This window comes from Lagenorhynchus albirostris, chromosome 2 (assembly GCF_949774975.1).
Source record: "Lagenorhynchus albirostris chromosome 2, mLagAlb1.1, whole genome shotgun sequence".
In the NCBI taxonomy this organism is placed as follows: domain Eukaryota; kingdom Metazoa; phylum Chordata; class Mammalia; order Artiodactyla; family Delphinidae; genus Lagenorhynchus; species Lagenorhynchus albirostris.
The window spans coordinates 167,637,936-167,655,088 of record NC_083096.1 but is presented as its reverse complement, the minus strand read 5'-3'; the positions used below and the strand labels follow the sequence as shown (position 1 = coordinate 167,655,088).

Below are 17,153 nucleotides of genomic sequence, written 5' to 3'. Positions count from 1 at the left end.
TACTTAATTAAGGCACACATCAAGTAAAGCAAAGCTGGATCTCAGATGATAGCACCAAGCTTTAAATCTGTATATTCCTGCCACATAGTAAGCTCAGGAAACTTGTGCTGAATGAATGCAGTCAGCGAATCAATTGGATGTATAACGTTTTTTTTAAACTACAGCCATGACTTGATAATTATTTCTTGTAGAACATCTCTGGTACCATTAATTTCAATTAGTGTGATTGAAAAATAGCAGGCTGTATACATTGCCTGCCAGAGAGGAACCCTGTGCTCACTCGCCTGTAACTAATGTCGTTGACTAATTGCTGGATAAGTAACTCATATGACTCCAGATGAAAAGACTGCCAAGGGTTTGTCTCCCTTGGCAATGGAGTCTTTAAGTATTTTTATCATGAAAAAAATTCCAAACATATACGAAAGTAGAGAGCATGGTACCCATGTACCCATCACCAGCTTCAAGAATCATCAATGTTTTGCTAACTTTTTCATTTATTTCTCTTTATTTCATTTATTTCTCTTCCTCTTACTTTTTTTTTTCTTCTTTTTTTAAACTGGAGTATTTTCAAGCAAACCCAAAGTCTCATTTCGCCATGAACATTTCTATAATTGGAATGAAAAGGCTTTTGTGTGGCCCCGCGTTTCTCTTTCTTTAGATCTGCTATAGCACAGGAAGCGGTGATATAAAAGTCAGCCCAGGGGCACAAGGGTTTCTGGGAGGCCCAGGAGAGGAGGGGCGCATTCCTCACGGGCTGTGCAATTTGTTTTGCTCTCAACCCAGGGCACTTCTTGGCTGAAACTCCTCCCGCCTCAGAATTGAAACTTTTCTCAAATGCTGAAAATAAACTATCTGGCTTCCTCTAGCTAGAGACATCTGGGAAGTGATGCTTCTGAAACTATTTTTGGCATGAATATGTCACCCCGAGCTGCTAGTGATTTGGAAGTTTTGAGGTATTGAAAGCATCTGATGAGGAGTGGCGGAGGCCAAGTGGGTAGAGGTTAATTATTACACAGGCCAGGCGTTTCCCATCAGGGTTCTTATTCCTCATGCTCTTCCTGTTTACGGCTCTCAATTCTTTAGGCCAAGGATGGCACTGGGGTTGGTATGTGAAAGGTGGCAGAACAGGTGTGGGGAGGGGCGGCAGGTATGATAAAGGGGGAACATACTGGCTGGCTGGCCTTCCTTCAGCCTGCACGCCCTGCCTGGCTCCCTGGAAGTCCAGCGTGCCAGGAGATCCACGGAGGGTTCCTGGAGAATGCCAGGACCATGTGTTCGCTGATGGGTTTCACGAGATAAGAGACAAAGTTTCTGACTTTCTGAGTCCCATGCAGGGTACCAGGGATCAGGCTGGACCAGCTGAGATGCTTCCCAGTATGAGCCAGTAAAGAATAACACAAGGAGCAAGTGGGAATTGTAAATATGGAAGAATCAAAGGGGTCCAGAAATGGGGATGCTGGAAGTGGCCCAGGCCAGGGGCAGGAGTGGAGGCCACTGGGAACAGGCTAAGGAGAGGAGAATAAAGTCAAGGCCAGTGAAAGACGTGAAGCTGTGGAGTCTGGCTTTGTTGGATGACGGTGTGCCCCCGCTACCTACCCTGGGCTCAGGAAATATAGAATAGATGAAGATGGGAAAGACCCCTGGGGAGGTGGTTGATTCATAACCCTAGCTGGTTTGGCTCACAACACTTCGGACACCAAATGCGTGGGTAATTTTAACACCAACAACCAGTTCTCCAAATATCCAGATACCAACTGGGTGTCCTACAATTCAATTCAATTTTTTTTTTATTTTTGCGGTACGCGGGCCTCTCACTGTTGTGGCCTCTCCCGCTGCGGAGCACAAGCTCCGGACGCGCAGGCTCAGCGGCCATGGCTCACGGGCCCAGCCGCTCGGCGGCATGTGGGACCTTCCCGGACCGGGGCACGAACATGTGTCCCCTGCATCGGCAGGCGGACTCTCAACCACTGCGCCACCAGGGAAGCCCTTCAATTCAATTTTGACACTAACCACCCACAGGTAGAGTCAGGCTCCACAAGGCTGTCACCTGTACTTCTGACCAACTGGCAATAAGTCGAGGGTTCCCATGACTCCCTCCTCAGTCGATAATTTGCTGGAATGGCTCACAAAACTCAGGGAAACATTTTACTTACAGTTTCTGGTTTATTATGAAGGATACGAATGGACAGTCAGATGAATAGGTCCACAGGGCAAGGAGTCGGGGAGTGTGGAGGGAGATCCTCTCTAAGTGCACCACGCTCCCAGCACCTTGATATGTCCACAAATCCAGAAGCCCTGGGAATCCTGTTGCTTAGCAGTTTTTAATGGAGCTTTCAGTACTTAGGCATGATTCTTAAATCATTGGCCATTGGTGATTAACTCAACCTCTAGTCTCTCTCCCCTCTCCAGAGGGAAGTGGAGGTGGCTGGGGGCAGAAAGTTCCAACCCTCTAGTCCTGCCTTGGCCTTTCTGGTGACCAGCTCCCATCCTGAAGCTATCTAAGGGCCCCCAGTCACCAGCCATCTTATTAGTATACAAAAGACGCTCTTTTCACCCTGGAGATCTGAAGGGTTTTAGGAGCTGTGTGTCCCAAACCAAGAGCAAAGACCAGATATAAAATTTTTTAATTTTATCACAATGTCCTTTAGCAAGGTCCTTCCTTCCACCTGAGTGGCACTTGGGGTTTACTTGGGATTAAGTGGGAGGAGCTAAGACAGAGAACAGCGGACCTCCATCCCCACTGCCCCACCCTGGACCTGCCCTGTCCACAGTCTTCCTAGGTAGGAGGTAGTGTCAGCTGAAAGGACCCTCAAAAATGACCTTTTAGACTTCTTGCTTTATAGATGGGAAATTGAGGCCCAGACAAAGGAAAAAAAAAAAATGCCCAAGATCACACAGTGAGTGCTTGGCTTCAAGCCTGGGTGTATTTGCCTCCAAGACCTGCAAAATCCTCCATACTCCTTCCCAGCCAGGGCGCGGCAGGACACCTGGCCCCCTCGCCCCCCTCACTGAACACCTGGCCTGACTGCACCTGTAGCTGCTGGGGGTATAAGTTACCCATCATGCCTTGATGCGCGTGTAGGTGGTAAATGTAGGAGTGATTCATTCTACCTTTAAACTCAGAAATCATTTCAGAAATCAGAGGTGGGTGTTATGTTTTGATGTTGGGAGTACAGATGAGTTTTATTTTCTCCTTCAACATTTTTAAGGTTTTCCAAAATTTTACAACAAACATCTCTAACCTTATAAACCCCACCCCTCCCAATCTGATTTTAAAAAAGAAGGAAACTGGAGGGTGGTGAAATGCCCAGCTCCGTACAGAGGTCCAGCAAGCAAGGCCAACCAGTGTCTGTCCCGCCAGGCAGAGGCCCTGAGCTGGAAGTACCGAAGGTCATCCAGCTCTGCAGCCTGCCATCCAAGGCCACCCCGGCAGCATCACCCCTACGCCTCACCTTGGCTCTCACCATCCCCTGCTCCTGAAATCTCTTCCCATAACCATCACCAAATCCAATTTATTTTTTCAGGGCCCAACAACCAATTCTGCTAGTTCCATGAAGGTGTTTTAAAGCTCACCTTCCCTAGTTGGGATGAACACCTCTCTCCCTCCTCTGACCACCCGTGGAACTTTATGCGGACCTGTTTTATAATCCTGATCATCTGACTTGTCCTGGAGTCGTTTGCACCCAGGTCTGACTCTCCTCCTGGGCTGAGGTGTCCTTGGGGGCGGGGCCTGCATAGCATGTATCTTGGTGCTCCCAATGCCATCCGCAGCCTGGCACAGGCTAGACTTCACATGAATGTTCGTTGAACTTAAGTGAATTGAAAATACAGTATCCAAAAGGGGGTATTGTGATAAATCCGTTTATGGGGGCGGGGTATATCAACCTCGGCACTATTGTCATTTAGGGTTGAATTCTATGCGGTGAGGAGCTGTTGTGTTTAGCGGCATCCCTGGCTGCTACCTACTAGACGCCAGTTGTGACAACCCAAAATTTGGACACCGCCAAATGTCCCCTGGGGGACGCAACTGCCTCCTGTTGAGTATCACCGGTGTATGGTGTCAAGGGTTTTCATAAACAATCCCTAGGAGTAGGAATCCCCATTTGATAGATGAGAAAGGCAAGGCTCGTGGAGAGTTTAGAGTTGAAACAGTTTTGCCTGTAGGTCTCCCATTCCAAGTGCAGTGCTGAGGCCTGGAGGCCTCCCAGAACCCCAGCAAGGTCTATGCTTCTCCACTTTGGTGTAGCTACTCCCCTCCCATGTCCCGGGTCCCACAATGTCCAATCCCCCCGCCCCACCTCCGTGGCTTGTGCCAGGCTGTGAGCCACTGGTTGACCCTTGTAGTCCATGCAGACCAGACCTCAGGCTGTGCCTGAATCCGACCGTCACATCTTCAGCACCTTGTCCTCCTCCCCGTGCTTGAACACGCTGATGGTGACCTGGCCCTTCTCGGAGCCATATTTGTTCTTGACGAAGACACCGTAGCGCCCGCTGTCCTCACTGTTGACCCTCTCGATGGTGATGGTGACCTCCGACCCCTTCACCTCCATGTGGTAGCGGTCAAGGAAGGTGACGGGCTGGTCATTCTTCAGCCAAGAGACTTCAGGGATAGGATCTCCTGAGATGACGCAGGTCAGGCACAGGGTCTGTTTGAAAGGACAGGAAGGGAACGCTCAGTCCACACGCTCGGAATAACCCTTGGTAAAGTGTGAAGTTATAAACCTTCACACTCCCAGGGAGCTCCCAGTATAAGCTGCTCCTTGTGGTAAGTTCATTATGTGTGTTTTACTGTGACCCATAAAGTAATAACAGTAAAGGGAGATGTTTTACTCTAACCCCACATCCTCCATTCTCAACATTTCTACGGGAACACTTAACTATTTAGACTGTTGGGCCGTTATTACTTTAGCAATTACCTGCCCCAGAATGGCCTGGACTTTGCCTTATTGCTTTTTATTGTATATTTCATTATGATTTTACCATGCAAATAAGGCTAGATTGCTTTTTTTTTTTTTGCGATACGCGGGCCTCTCACTGTTGTGGCCTCTCCCGTTGCGGAGCACAGGCTCTGGACGCACAGGCTCAGCGGCCATGGCTCACGGACCCAGCCGCTCCGCGGCATGTGGGATCTTCGTGCACCGGGGCACGAACCCGTGTCCCCTGCATCGGCAGGTGGACTCTCAACCACTGCGCCTCCAGGGAAGCCCGGCTAGACTGCTTTGACATAAAGATTTAAGAATTGAGTTTGAAAATTCTCAACAGAGCAATTCTCACTGCAGAGGCACTCTAGTGTAATGGCTGTCTGGAGCTGGGCTGCCAGGCTGTGAATCTCAGCTCGGCTCCTTTAAGCTGTATGACCTTAGGTAAGTCTCTTAACCTTTCTGGGCCTCAGTTTCCTCAGCTATAAAGTATGACTAGTAATAACACACTATTTCATGTGGTTGCCTTGATGGTTAAATAATGGAATAGTGCCTGGCACAAAGTAAGCAACATGAAAACGTTAGCCATCATTTTCTAGAACATTAGACTTGAAAAACATCAGTCCTCAAAGGGCTTTTTAGGTATCATCTAGTCAAACTCCTGTGGAAACTGAAGTTCACACAGAGAAGTCCGTGACACCCAGGGCCACCTGGAGAGATGGGGTAGAACTGGGGTGAGCACAGGCCTGTCACCGCCCCCAACCCCCCGCCCAGGGGCCTGACACCAGGATCAGTGTCTTTCCTTTATACTACATGTGACCAATGAGGTGTGGTCACTCGGCCAAACTCTGGTGCATCCAGCCCCTTCGGCTCTGGAATCCACGGTGCTGCGTTGCTTCGTGCTCTTTGATGGATACAGGAGGGAACCCAGGGTGGGACTGTCGGCTGTGGGCTGGGGAACAGTCAGTACCTTATCTTCCATGATCGTGGCCACGTCCGGCAGGCCCCTCACCACTTTGGCACGATCTGGAAGGGAAAAATGAGACCCCCAGTGATGAATGTTTTCCTGCCAGCTGCTTCCCAGCAGCAGGTTCCACAAAGTTGAGGTTTATTTTGAAGCAATGCTTCTTTTTCTTTCTGCATCATTTTGGGTGGACATCCTTAAACTTGTATTATGTTATAAAGGCAAGGCAACTTCCTTGCCTTTATAAACACAAGATAGGGACGTAATGTGTTTCTGTCGTTGACCTGAGGTTATTATCATGGCTGGTGGTACCTGGAGGTGACAGTGAGGTGCCCCTCCCCTGAGGACTGGGAGAGAAGGTGATAAGGTTGCTCTGAGCCTTAAACTGGCAAAATGCACACAACAGGTGTGATGAACCAGCTCAGGGAGTGAATAGGAAGGGAGCTTCCGGGACACTGACTCTGGTCAAGGGAGGGGACCTGGTGGCCATGGCGGCTGGGCAGGAAGAGACTGTGGCTGTAAATCACTGAGCAGAAAGCCAGCATGTTGCAGTCGAGGCTGTGGGAACGGACCCTAGACCACGATCAGGGATGTGCCAAGAGCCTGAAGTGGCTGGTGTCTGTGCAACGGATGGAGGGGAGGAGGAGCCTGAATCAGGGTTGAAGGGGGAGGGGAAGGATGGCCCCAGAGATGGACACTGTTGTGGGAGGAACGTTCCCCAGGCCCATCGTGGCGGGCGAAACAATCCACTTCCCCTGACTCTCAACTCGGCCAGCCCTAGCAAGCACAGGTGGTGAGCTTAGGCCCCTGTGTTAGGGTCCTGGAGGGGTGTCCTGTGCAGAGACTCGGCATTCCAGGATGGGGGGGCAGGTGATTAGGAGGTGTGACGGGCTGAGTCGGGTCTGCAGTCTGCGCTCCGCCCACTGAGGTGGCCGCCCGCTGCGAGGGCTCCTCACTGCTCTTGGACCCCAGATGGCCCCCTCCCAGATGGCAGTTATGAACGGCCTGCACTTCCCGCCAAGTGGGGACACTCAGGGACAAGACGCCACATAGGGCTCATGCCCCCTCCTACCAATGGCCCCAAACGGTCAGTTTCCCTCCTCACTGTCAGGTTGAACGGGGCTGCTCTGCTCTGCTGCCAGGAGGCTGCTCCTCATGGAAGGTCCTACACTGACCGGCTGGCTCACTGAGACCAGAAAGCCAGCCTCCTGGAACTGGGTGCTTTAGAACTGGTTGCGGGGACCCGGAGAAGCTCCAGTGCGTGGACCTGGCGGTCCCCCTGGGCAACTCAGAGGCTGTGTCCTGGATTAGATGAGGCCCTAGGGCCCCACAGCCAGAACCAGCTTCAGCTTTGAAGTCGTCCCCTCCCGGGCCTCGCTTGGAAGACAGGGCCTCGGTCCTGTCTGCCCCGGCCTTTGGAGTCCCACCGACATCGGCCGTGTGCCTACTTGCCACCAGGCCCGCACCAGGCACATCCACATCCACGGTCTCAGGTATCCTCGGACTCCTCATCCACCTGTCTTCACGCTGCCACCATCCGGGTCTCCCGGCAGCTCTGTGACGGCCCAGAGCCACACAGACCCCATGGGAAACTGGGACTCCAGCTACCTGCCAGGAGGCGTGAGCAGCTGGGAATCCGCCCCAAACTCAGAAGTGGAAACAACAGAAATATGGCTGGACTTACTCTTCTCGATGATGGCCAAGGCTCTGAAAAACGGAAATGGGAAAAAGCCTTGGTGTTTTATTTGTTAAAGGACAGTCCTGCCCGGGTAGGGGGGAGGGGGTGACGGGGGAAAGGTGGAGCTGTCCGGCCTCCCAGGAAGGGTCCTGTGCTCGTGCACCCCAGGGGCCTTGATCACACTGAGAAACGCCGAGGAAACTTACTTCAGTCTCTGGTGCTCAGCCAGGGCATCCTCAAAAGCTACGAGAAGGAAAAGGGGAAAAGGTGTGTCAGGGCATCTCCCCCCAATCTCCCCGCTTCCTGCAACCCACAGGTATAGAGCTCAGCACTGACTGTTCCTTCACTCTGTTCCAGCATTCTCTTGGGGGCAGTGCTAGGATTGGGTGGGGAGATGGGAGCCCCCCCAAAAGGCCATGGGGTTTTCTAAACAGGTTTCACTGAGGACAGACAGGCGGAGCGCTCACCTTGCCCCGAGAGATCAGCTGAGAGCTGCCGGACTTCCTTCCCGGCCGCTATCTCTAGGGTGTATTTGCCCTTGTCTGAGTCTTTGGGGTCCAGGATGTGGAGCCAGATGTCATCCAGGGTGGTACCAGCCCTCACCCGATCACCACTCTCCAGGCGCTTCTCTCTGAACGTGAGGGCGAAGAAATGGTTAACACAGCTCAGTCCGGGACGGGCTGTCCGCCCGCCCATCTACAGGCACCCCTGCCCCAAACTCCTCTCCCGGGGTTTTGTTCCCAGATGTGTGAGCTGAAAGTGGTGACCATGCATGAGATATTTGATATATATCTATCCACTCATCCCCTCATCATTCATTCATTCATCAAACCTTGTGGCCACGCTGAGTCTATATTTGTGACATGTCCTGCAGGCTGGGACTTTGAGGAAATGGTGCTCCAGGGTCAGTGACCACCTCCCCACACCCCACCAGTGGGAGCCACTTCCTCACTTCATCCTTTTCCTCATCATAAAACCTCCCAGCATTTCTTCCCACAATCACTCTTACGTAATTCTTATAAACTATATATAAACTCCTTTCCTTCTTTACTTAAATTTCATTCCTAAAGACACCTGGCCCATGTCAGTGTTTTGTCACAGAAGTGACACCTCTGGGCTTAGTCATGGGGCTCAGAAACTCTAGAGAAGGAGCTTCACTGTTCTGAAATTCAGCCTGGCCTTGGTCTCACTCACATGACCAATTTGACTAAGTCCGTCTAGCCTTCTCCATAGAATGGGTACAGTAATGTCTGCTCCACAAGGCTGAGGTTTGCAAGTAAGAAGCACTGGGAAAATTCTGCTCCCAAACTCTCTGGGGTCACTTAGCTCCTGGCGGAGTCTCTGATACCTGATCCTGCCTTCAAGGCCTGGCCCTCAGTTAGTCGTCAGCCCCCCAGGTCCCTCTGCCTGCACCTCTCCCCTCAGCCTGGCTGCCTGAGTTTGCTAAGGCTGCAGAGACCCACAAGGGCACTTGATCATCTGGTTCCCCATCGTTCCTGCATCCTTCTCTCCCCCAGTTCCCAGATGGTGCTCTAAGACAATGATCCTTCTCTGCCATAGATATTCTGGGAAAGTGATCTTAGCGCCAGGGTTCCCACCTTTCTTGGGGAGCCTCCCTTCTGTGCCTCTAACAGCTGTTCCCTGTCCCAGACTCCCTCTGTGGACAGCAGGACCGGTGAGAGACCCTGTCTCTGCCAAGCCCTTGGGACTGGGCTCTGAGGCGGGTGCTGGGCCCCCTCCAGCCTGGCTAGGGCTCCAGGGCAAGGCCAACCTACTTGTGGAACCAGGTGGTTTTCATGTAGCTCACGTTGTAGTACTTGACCCTGCTGAAGAGCCGGATCCCCTCCTCGGTCCCCTGGATTTTCAGTGGGGTCGCAGAGAGGGCTGGGGAGGCATGGGAGCAGGGTGAGTCTTCCCCAAGGCCCTTTGGGCAGCACATCTGGGGGCAGCCAGCTCGCCCCTGCTTTGGGGTGTGGTGGGGGGAACACAGTGTGGTGAAGAGGCAGGAGCATCTCCCCCAGTCTTGGAGGCTGGAAACTAAACCCACCCCCGGCAGCCAAGGATGGCTAGAGGTCCCCCGGAGGCTCTGTGGCACCACGGCAGCGCTGAGCAAGGAGGGGGCTTGCTTACCACCAATCCTGCCCAGCTCAGTGAAGATGGCATCCAGGGCTGGAGGGAGACAGAGGGAATGGTCAGCTGATGCACCAGGTGGGGCCGTCCTTGGAGAAGGCTGGTGGACCTTATGAGCAGCTCTCAGAACACAGGCTTAGGGGTGGGGAGGGGATCTGGGGCACTGCGTGACTGATGGGGCAGGGGGGCAACACAGATGGAGGACGAATGGGCCGACACGACAGTCTTCCTGCAGGCTGAGACGACCAGCCTGGTGAGGAGCCTGGGGCCCGCTGGGGGTGGGGGCGGGGGGCAGAGCAGAGAACTCAGGCTCCGGGTCTGGAAGCCTGGGCTCGCTGTGGGATAGTGCAGTGAACATGGGCACCAGCGTCACACAGACCAGGCCCTGCCACTGACCAGCTGTGCAGCCATGGGCAGGTCACTTAACTCCCCTGGGCCTCAGTTGCCCCAAGTGAGGATCCCAGACAGTTTCCCCACAGGTCACACTGCATCTTTTGGTTCAGTGTGAGGCCCTCCTGGCCCGTCTCTGATGTCGCCGGCTCCTACCTTCACCTGTGAGGTCCAGGATGGTGTCGTCCTCCCCTCGCTCATCGGAAACCTCTGCTCTGTAAATGCCCTTGTCCTCTTTGGAAAGCTGGAAAGAAGGATGTGAGAAGGCGGTGTCAGCATGAGTTCCAGAAGGAGCGATGGACAGCAAGTCAGGAGGCCTGGGCTCTAGGCCTGCCCCTAACTCTCCTCCCTGGGCCTCAGTTTACCCCCCTGCAATGGGTGATCTCTGAGGCTCCTTCCAGCTCCAGAGCCCTTTGATCCCAAGCCCAGGGCTTGTCTGGGCCTGGAGGTGGGGCGAGAGGGGGAACTGAGGGCAGAAACAGACGCCCCGCATGTGATTCTCAGGCAGCTGCTCTGAGCAGAGCAAAGCGAGCCCTCCTAGCAGAGCTGGGCCGAGCAGGGCGCACCCTCCACCAGCGCTGCCCTGCTTCCCAGGGGCCCTGGATAGAGGGACCTCTCTGCATCTCTCAGAAGGAAGTGTGCTTTCTTTTGCTCAGGACAAGGGGGTCCTTACTGGCACATGCTTGTCAACCCCAAGTGAAGCCCGGGTCAACACTCAGCAAAGCAAGAACTTGGGTCATGCTTTGAAAGCAAGGTCAGAAGTCCGCTGTGCCCTCTCATTACACAGCGTCTCCTCCAGGGGCTGCGGGGGTGGGAGCGTGATATCTGCCTCCCTGTCCCCTCAAAGGGCCCCTCTCACCCCAACCATCTCTACATAGTGTGCTTTGAGGCAGGATTCAAGGCAGAAGCATCTCTTAACTGGGGTATCAAAGGGCTGAAAACCCCAACAGTCTTCTCCCATGTCCGCTGCCCCCTCCCTCCGTGAAGGCTCCGAAGTCCCAGCCAAATTCCGGTGACAGTGCTTGGAGAAACTTCCGGCCCCGCTCTCAAGCTTTGTATCTTGGTATTTAAACCCTCTGAGCCTCAGTTTACTCATCTGTAAAATGGTGGCATAATCCTTGCCCTAGCTACGTACTATAGTTGCTGTGAAGATCAAGGGAGATAACTTCGGAAGCCAGAAAGTTCTGCACCAATAGGCTGGATGATTATGACAAGACTCAGTAGCTATAAAGCACCTACTCGATGCCAAGCCCTGTGTGAAGAGTTTGCACTGTGATGACAAAGGCCAACTTGCCATCGTCTTGGCCGGGATTTGGGAGAGGACCCTGAAATCATTATTTCCTTCCTAGTCTGCAAACCTGCATCTGCCGCAGTCCTCCTTGGCACACAGTGGGGCCACAGAAATCAGGGACAAGGCAGAAAGACATGGAATATTTAAGAATAAGTCTTGCATTTCTACCTTAACCAGGTCACACTCCTCCAAGGGCCATGGGGAGGTCGTGGGTGGGAGAAGTGAGCTCCAGGCCCTGTTTTGCTCTGCCCAGACCTGCCTCACACGGAGACCGTCTTCCTGTCCTGAATCTCAGGCTGCGGGGGGCAGGAAGGAATCTCTGAGAGAGCATCCCTCTGACCTGCTCGTGTAACAGATGAAAACTGAGGTCAGAGAGGGACAGTGACTAGCCCAGGGCCATGCAGTCAGCGGCAGGGCCAGGACTGGAATCCAACTAAAAGGAAAAGTCAGTATTACTGAGCCTGTTTTTATTTAAAGTTTTGGTATTGTTTTCCCTCATGGTCTTTTTTTTGGGGCATGAATTTTGATCCTTAAAAGTACTGCATGAAATATTATTTATCTTGAGTACTGAGCCTTTCAGCGCTTCCTGAAAGTTTGTGCATGAGGTCAGTGCCTCACTTGCCTCACCCTGGTCCTGACTCCCTGCCCAGTGCTCCTGGCACTGCCTGGAGGCTGTGAGCCCTGAAGTCAGAGCTGCACTTACCTCTTCCATGCAGAGAAGCCCTGCTCCAGTCTGCGGGTCATACTGACCATCTGGGAACTCTTTCTTCTGGAAGAACCACTGGAAGCGGGTTTCTTTCTTGGTGTTGGTCACCTGAGGAAGGTGGGGAGTGAGGAGACTCCTTCAGGCTTTCTCTTTTAAGTGAAGACTCAGATCATCAGAACCTTTTTTTTTTTTTTACAAACATGACTCCCCGCCCACCCCCAGGCTAAATCTCACCCAAACCCTTCCTCACACCATATGTCTCCTCTGATGGTTTCTGGACTCGGGACTTGTGCTAATGCTATTCCCTCTGCTTCTTGATCCCTTTCCTACCCTACTTTTTCTTGTAAATGCCTGTGTCACCTCCTCCAGGAAGCCTTCCTTTAATGCACCCCGGAGTGTGCCCCATCGTGAGTAATCAATTTCCTGCATGTCTCCATCACAGCAGGAGCTATGCTGCTTTCGCCACGATCTTGCTTTGGACTGTGGGATCTTACAGGCCTAAGGAGACCACTTCTTCACCCTTGTATGCCCAGTGCTTGCAGAGTGTGTTACACAGAGTAGGTACTTAGGTTTGCTGAATGGATAGGCTTCTGGGAGTGCGCCCTCCCCTCCCCTCCCCTCCCCCGGGTATCTAAAAGGCTGCAGGTGCTGAGAAACAACACCCGCTTTGGAGTCAGGCACATCCGGTTAAAACCTGGGGTCTGGACTCAGCCTGTTACCATGTAGTCTTCAGCTAGTTCCCCACTTGGTTTTTCATCCTACAGTGGGGATTGTAACACCTCTCTCTCAGATGATTGTGAGGCAGATGAAATAAAATAATGCTCTGAAGTGCTGAGAACAGTGTCTGGCAGGGCTACTAACAGACACAGGGACTACCACTCAACGTATAGAGCCCTCACTTGCTCCCAGACCCCTGACCCCCAGAACCCCTCCGGGAGCAGCCGGGAGATCTAACTCAGGGCTGACTCAGCGCACTAATTCACACTAACTCTGCTCCCTGGGTTTTTGTTTTCTAGTTAAATGCAAAATCCCTGGGGCTACTTCCTCTGCTTGGGATCACACCAACACAGGGTGTGGAGTTGCAGGGAGTGGGGCAAAAGACAGCCACGGGGCTTGGGGACAACCACAGGTCTTGCCCCACGGGGCCTGGGGGCAGGGCTGGAGGCGGGGGCGGGGCTTTGCCTTGCACATCAGCAGCACTTGGCAGTCCTCGGTGACCTTCCACTGCAAAGGCTCCTCGAAATACGGACCTATGAGGGCAAAACAGCACGCCCAGCGGTCAGAGCGCCGGGCTCGGCCCGGGCGCCACCTGGTGGCGAGCTAGGGGAAGGCAGCTGGGGAGAGGCACCTAATGACTACTGGCCCCTCGGATTCTGGGATTCCGCCCCCACGAGGGAGGGGACTGGGGTGAGGTATCTGGGAGGCATCTAGGGTGCAAAGTTTAGGGCGCGCAGTCTCCGGGCTGGGCAAGTGCTGTTTCGTTCTGGCACAGGGACAGCACTAGATCAAATGGCAGTGGCCCTCCCTCAGGGGGGTCCAGCAGGGCGGAGGGATCTATTAATCCACTTGCCCAGCGGTTCCCCGTCGCTGTCTGCTGGCCTGCTGGCCGAAGTGTTTGAACTTCGCCCCAGCAGTTCTTACCCTGCTTTCTCTTCCAGTCTCTTCTCTTAGCATCTGCCTCCCTTAGAAGTTTGTCGAACTCTGTGAACACAGAGGGGGGAACGCGTGTGAACCAGAAGTAGCGCAGGTCCAGAGGAGGGCGTCAGGATGGATAGAGACACCCAGGCTGAGAGCTGAGGCCGGGTGCATGGGGCAGGGCGGGGGTCAGGGCACAGCTGACCGTCATCCACCAGAGCCAGGGTGATCTGGTTCTTGGCTTTTCCGTCTTGGAGCTGAGCAGTATACGACCCTTTGTCATCCTCAGTCAAGTTTTGGATGATAACTTCCACCAGGCCCTTCTCTCGGACAAAATTGATTTTGCGGTTCTGGGGAGAACAAAACCCGAAAGTCTTTCTGCCCTTTTCCAATCCCAGGGAATTTGTGCTGTGGGGTGCAAATCGGGGTGTGGTTGGACTTGGGGGTAATAAATGCAGAGTTAGAAGCCTTCAGAGACTGGGGAGGGGGCCCAAGGTACCCCTCTCCTGTGTATAGACTGGGCTTTTCTCACACCCGGCCCCTGAGAACACCCTGGGCCCGGCAGACACTGGAAAGAGTCTTGTGTGCTTGTATCAGTTGCAATTAATAATAATCCCCAACCTCCTACTGTGCCATGTTTTTTGGTTATTTTCTACTTCTTTTGCAATTTAATATTAAAAAAATCCCCCATAAAACTGTAAAGGATAATATAAAAAAGCCTGGGAACCTGCTACCCAGAATTAGCACTTATTTACATTTTGTCACATTCTAGCAGCTTTCAAACGTTTTATTTTCCACATTTAGGGTGTATGTATGATTTGAGAGAAACGTCTAATTTGATTTCTCTATAGCGGCACCTGCTAGTATCAGCGCTGTGTACCAAGAGTCCAGACTTTGTTACCCTGCCTCTACCATGAGCCAAGGTCATGCTTAATCTCTGTGCAGAACTTTCAGATCTATTTTTTTTCCAATTGCTCCTCCTGATTCTGGGGCAACCAACCCCATTGTACCGATGCAGAAACTGAGGCACAGAGAGGTGAAGAGACCTGCCCAAGGGCGCACAACCCACAGGAGATGAATATGAGTCTTCTGACATCTAGCCCTGAGCTCTTCCTCCTCTGTCAGAACCAGCTCCTCTCTTTATAACACATATTTTTTGATGGTCATCTGGAGATGAAATTCACAAATAAGATCTTCTCATGATTGAATCTCTCATGAGAGATTTTACTCATGTACATCTTCATGAGTACAAGAAGAACAGGAAAACGAATGAAAGAGCATAGGTAATGTGGCTAATAGAATAAAAACTCTCTATTCTGTGTATGTTAACACTGCAAAAAAAATTCTTTGTGTTTATATCTCAGAGTTAGGGTCTAGGCTTGGATAATTATAAGCATGAATGTAGGTTTTTCACCTTACAAATGTTTGACAGGACAGTGAACAATTGTGGGAGGCGTGGGAAGTTCTTTGTGGGAGTGTTCCTTGCGTTGGCAAGTGTCTAGCATCCCTACCACCCACCCCCCAGGTACTAAAATCCAGGTGTCCTCACCCCCCACCCTATCACTGTGACAGCCAAAGCTGGTGGCCGTTTCTGAAAAGTCTGCTCGGGGGAGGTGCAGCCAGTGGAGACCACTGCCTGTGAGACCACCTCCTGGGCCAGGAACCTCACTTAGGGATTCTGAGCCCCCAATTACCGGTGAGCTGAAGATTTCCTGCTCGTTGAAGATTAGATGCAGCTCAGCGGCTGGAGACAACTTTTCTACTTCCAGCCAAAGCCGCACCTCTCCTTGCTCGAGGATGTCAACGTTCCAGCCGGAGATCAGCTTGATCACTGGGAGGTAGAGGACAGGAAAGGGTGGGCAGGGAACCCTTCTCCCCTCCACCCTCCCGACAGCCCCACCTTGAGCACACTGTGGGCATTTAATGTGCAAAATGTTTCAGAGTCTGACGCAGACACGACTGGGGATGAGGGGCTGGGGAGGGTTTCCCACATTCAGTCCCCCTAGATTGAATTCATCTCAGGGAATTCATCCTCTTCCCACAGCTTTGAGGTCATGCTTCTCACCCTGGCTGGACACTGGATCCCCAAGGGCTTTCAAAAACACCAGTGTCTGGCTCCAGACCCAGAGGTTCTGATTTGTTTGGGGTGTGGCCTGAGCATTGGGATTTTGAAAAGCTCCAGGGGTGATTCCAATATGCACCCAAATTTGCGACCCCTGTGCCAGGGCCTGCAAAAGCTACTCCTGGCCAATGGAGGGAAGCAGGGGTTTAGATGACCCACAATCCAAGAAGAAAAAACCAGCCACTCTGCCCTCCCTTGCATCCCATGTGCTCTCTGCTGGCCGCTCTGTTCCCTTCATGGACTGAGGACTCCCTTGGTCTCTGACCTTCCAGCCCCAAGACATCCCCATCCTTCCCCCGCCCCGACCCCCCCCCACCCCCGGCTAGTTTCTGGCTCTTGGCTGACTCAGCCCTGCTCAGAACACCCCGGTGGGCCTGGCGGGACTGCCCAAGGCTGCTGGCTTGGACCACTTACCTGGGTTTCTAATCTCATGGCTCAGCTTCTTCAGCCTGTTCAGCTCTGGGACAGGGAGGAGCAAGGAAGAAACCAAAGAGAATGACATACCCGGGCCGGGGGGGCCCGTGGAAGCCATCCTAGCGTCCACACTGGGTGAAAGTCCCGAGAGACTCGGCTTGGGGTCACTTGGCTACTGAGGGGTTGATGATGACCACTGTGGGCCTTGGCTCTGGGGCACTGAGGGGGCTGCGGGGGCTGCCGCAGGCCACCCTGAGGTTGCTTATTCTCCTGTCCTTCAAGACCTGATCAAGTGCCACCTCCCCAGAGAAGCACCTACTGTGTGCCAGGCTCTGCGTGATCTCAGCCGTCCTCACACCATGCTGTGGGGTGAGCATTACTGTCTGTCTCCTGAGGCCCCTTGTTAACCCACTGAGCCATACTGTCCCAGCATCTGAGGGTCTGTTCTCCCCACTGAGCCATACTGTCCTAGTATCTGAGGGTCTGCTCTCCCAACTGAGCACTTCAGTCTGCATGTGTCTAGGGCAGGTCAGCAGAGTGCTGTCTCACTGCTAACTGCTTCTTTGTGTTAGGTTTGTCTCTTCTGCTAAGCTGAGCTCTGGACCTGCATGGTATCTGGCCCACAGTATGTGCTCAATAAATACGTGTTGCATGAATGAATTGGCAGGGGCAGGGCTCATATCTCATTTCCTCTTATAAGCTCTAGAGTCCTTACCATGATGAGTCTGGACACATGGCAAGCATCCAGTCCAAAAAAAAACCAAACCCCATTACTTTTGTGGATGGCTTTAGTTTGCATGGAATCATCTAAGTATATCTGCATAACAACACTGTTTCACTTAGGACAGCAGGGGTTGTAATCCCCCTTTACAGATGAGGAAACGGAGGCCCAGAGAGGCGTCAT

General features: G+C 52.7%; 1 protein-coding gene across 2 annotated transcripts in view; it reads right to left on the bottom strand.

The window, feature by feature from the left end:
* Window positions 1-2,143: 2,143 nt before the first annotated feature.
* MYOM3 (myomesin 3) overlaps window positions 2,144-17,153 on the bottom strand; it is a 48,490-nt gene continuing 33,480 nt past the window's right edge. For both annotated transcript variants that reach the window (XM_060141095.1, XM_060141096.1), the window contains 14 exons: window positions 16,250-16,294; window positions 15,408-15,544; window positions 13,919-14,063; window positions 13,720-13,779; window positions 13,261-13,328; window positions 12,076-12,186; window positions 10,238-10,325; window positions 9,692-9,730; window positions 9,337-9,445; window positions 8,029-8,192; window positions 7,768-7,804; window positions 7,568-7,590; window positions 5,890-5,945; window positions 2,144-4,646 (listed from right to left, as the gene is read on the bottom strand). In XM_060141095.1, coding sequence (XP_059997078.1) covers window positions 4,386-4,646; window positions 5,890-5,945; window positions 7,568-7,590; window positions 7,768-7,804; window positions 8,029-8,192; window positions 9,337-9,445; window positions 9,692-9,730; window positions 10,238-10,325; window positions 12,076-12,186; window positions 13,261-13,328; window positions 13,720-13,779; window positions 13,919-14,063; window positions 15,408-15,544; window positions 16,250-16,294 — 1,343 coding nt within the window. In that variant the 3' untranslated portion in view covers window positions 2,144-4,385. The remainder of the gene's footprint in view (window positions 4,647-5,889; window positions 5,946-7,567; window positions 7,591-7,767; window positions 7,805-8,028; window positions 8,193-9,336; window positions 9,446-9,691; window positions 9,731-10,237; window positions 10,326-12,075; window positions 12,187-13,260; window positions 13,329-13,719; window positions 13,780-13,918; window positions 14,064-15,407; window positions 15,545-16,249; window positions 16,295-17,153) is intronic.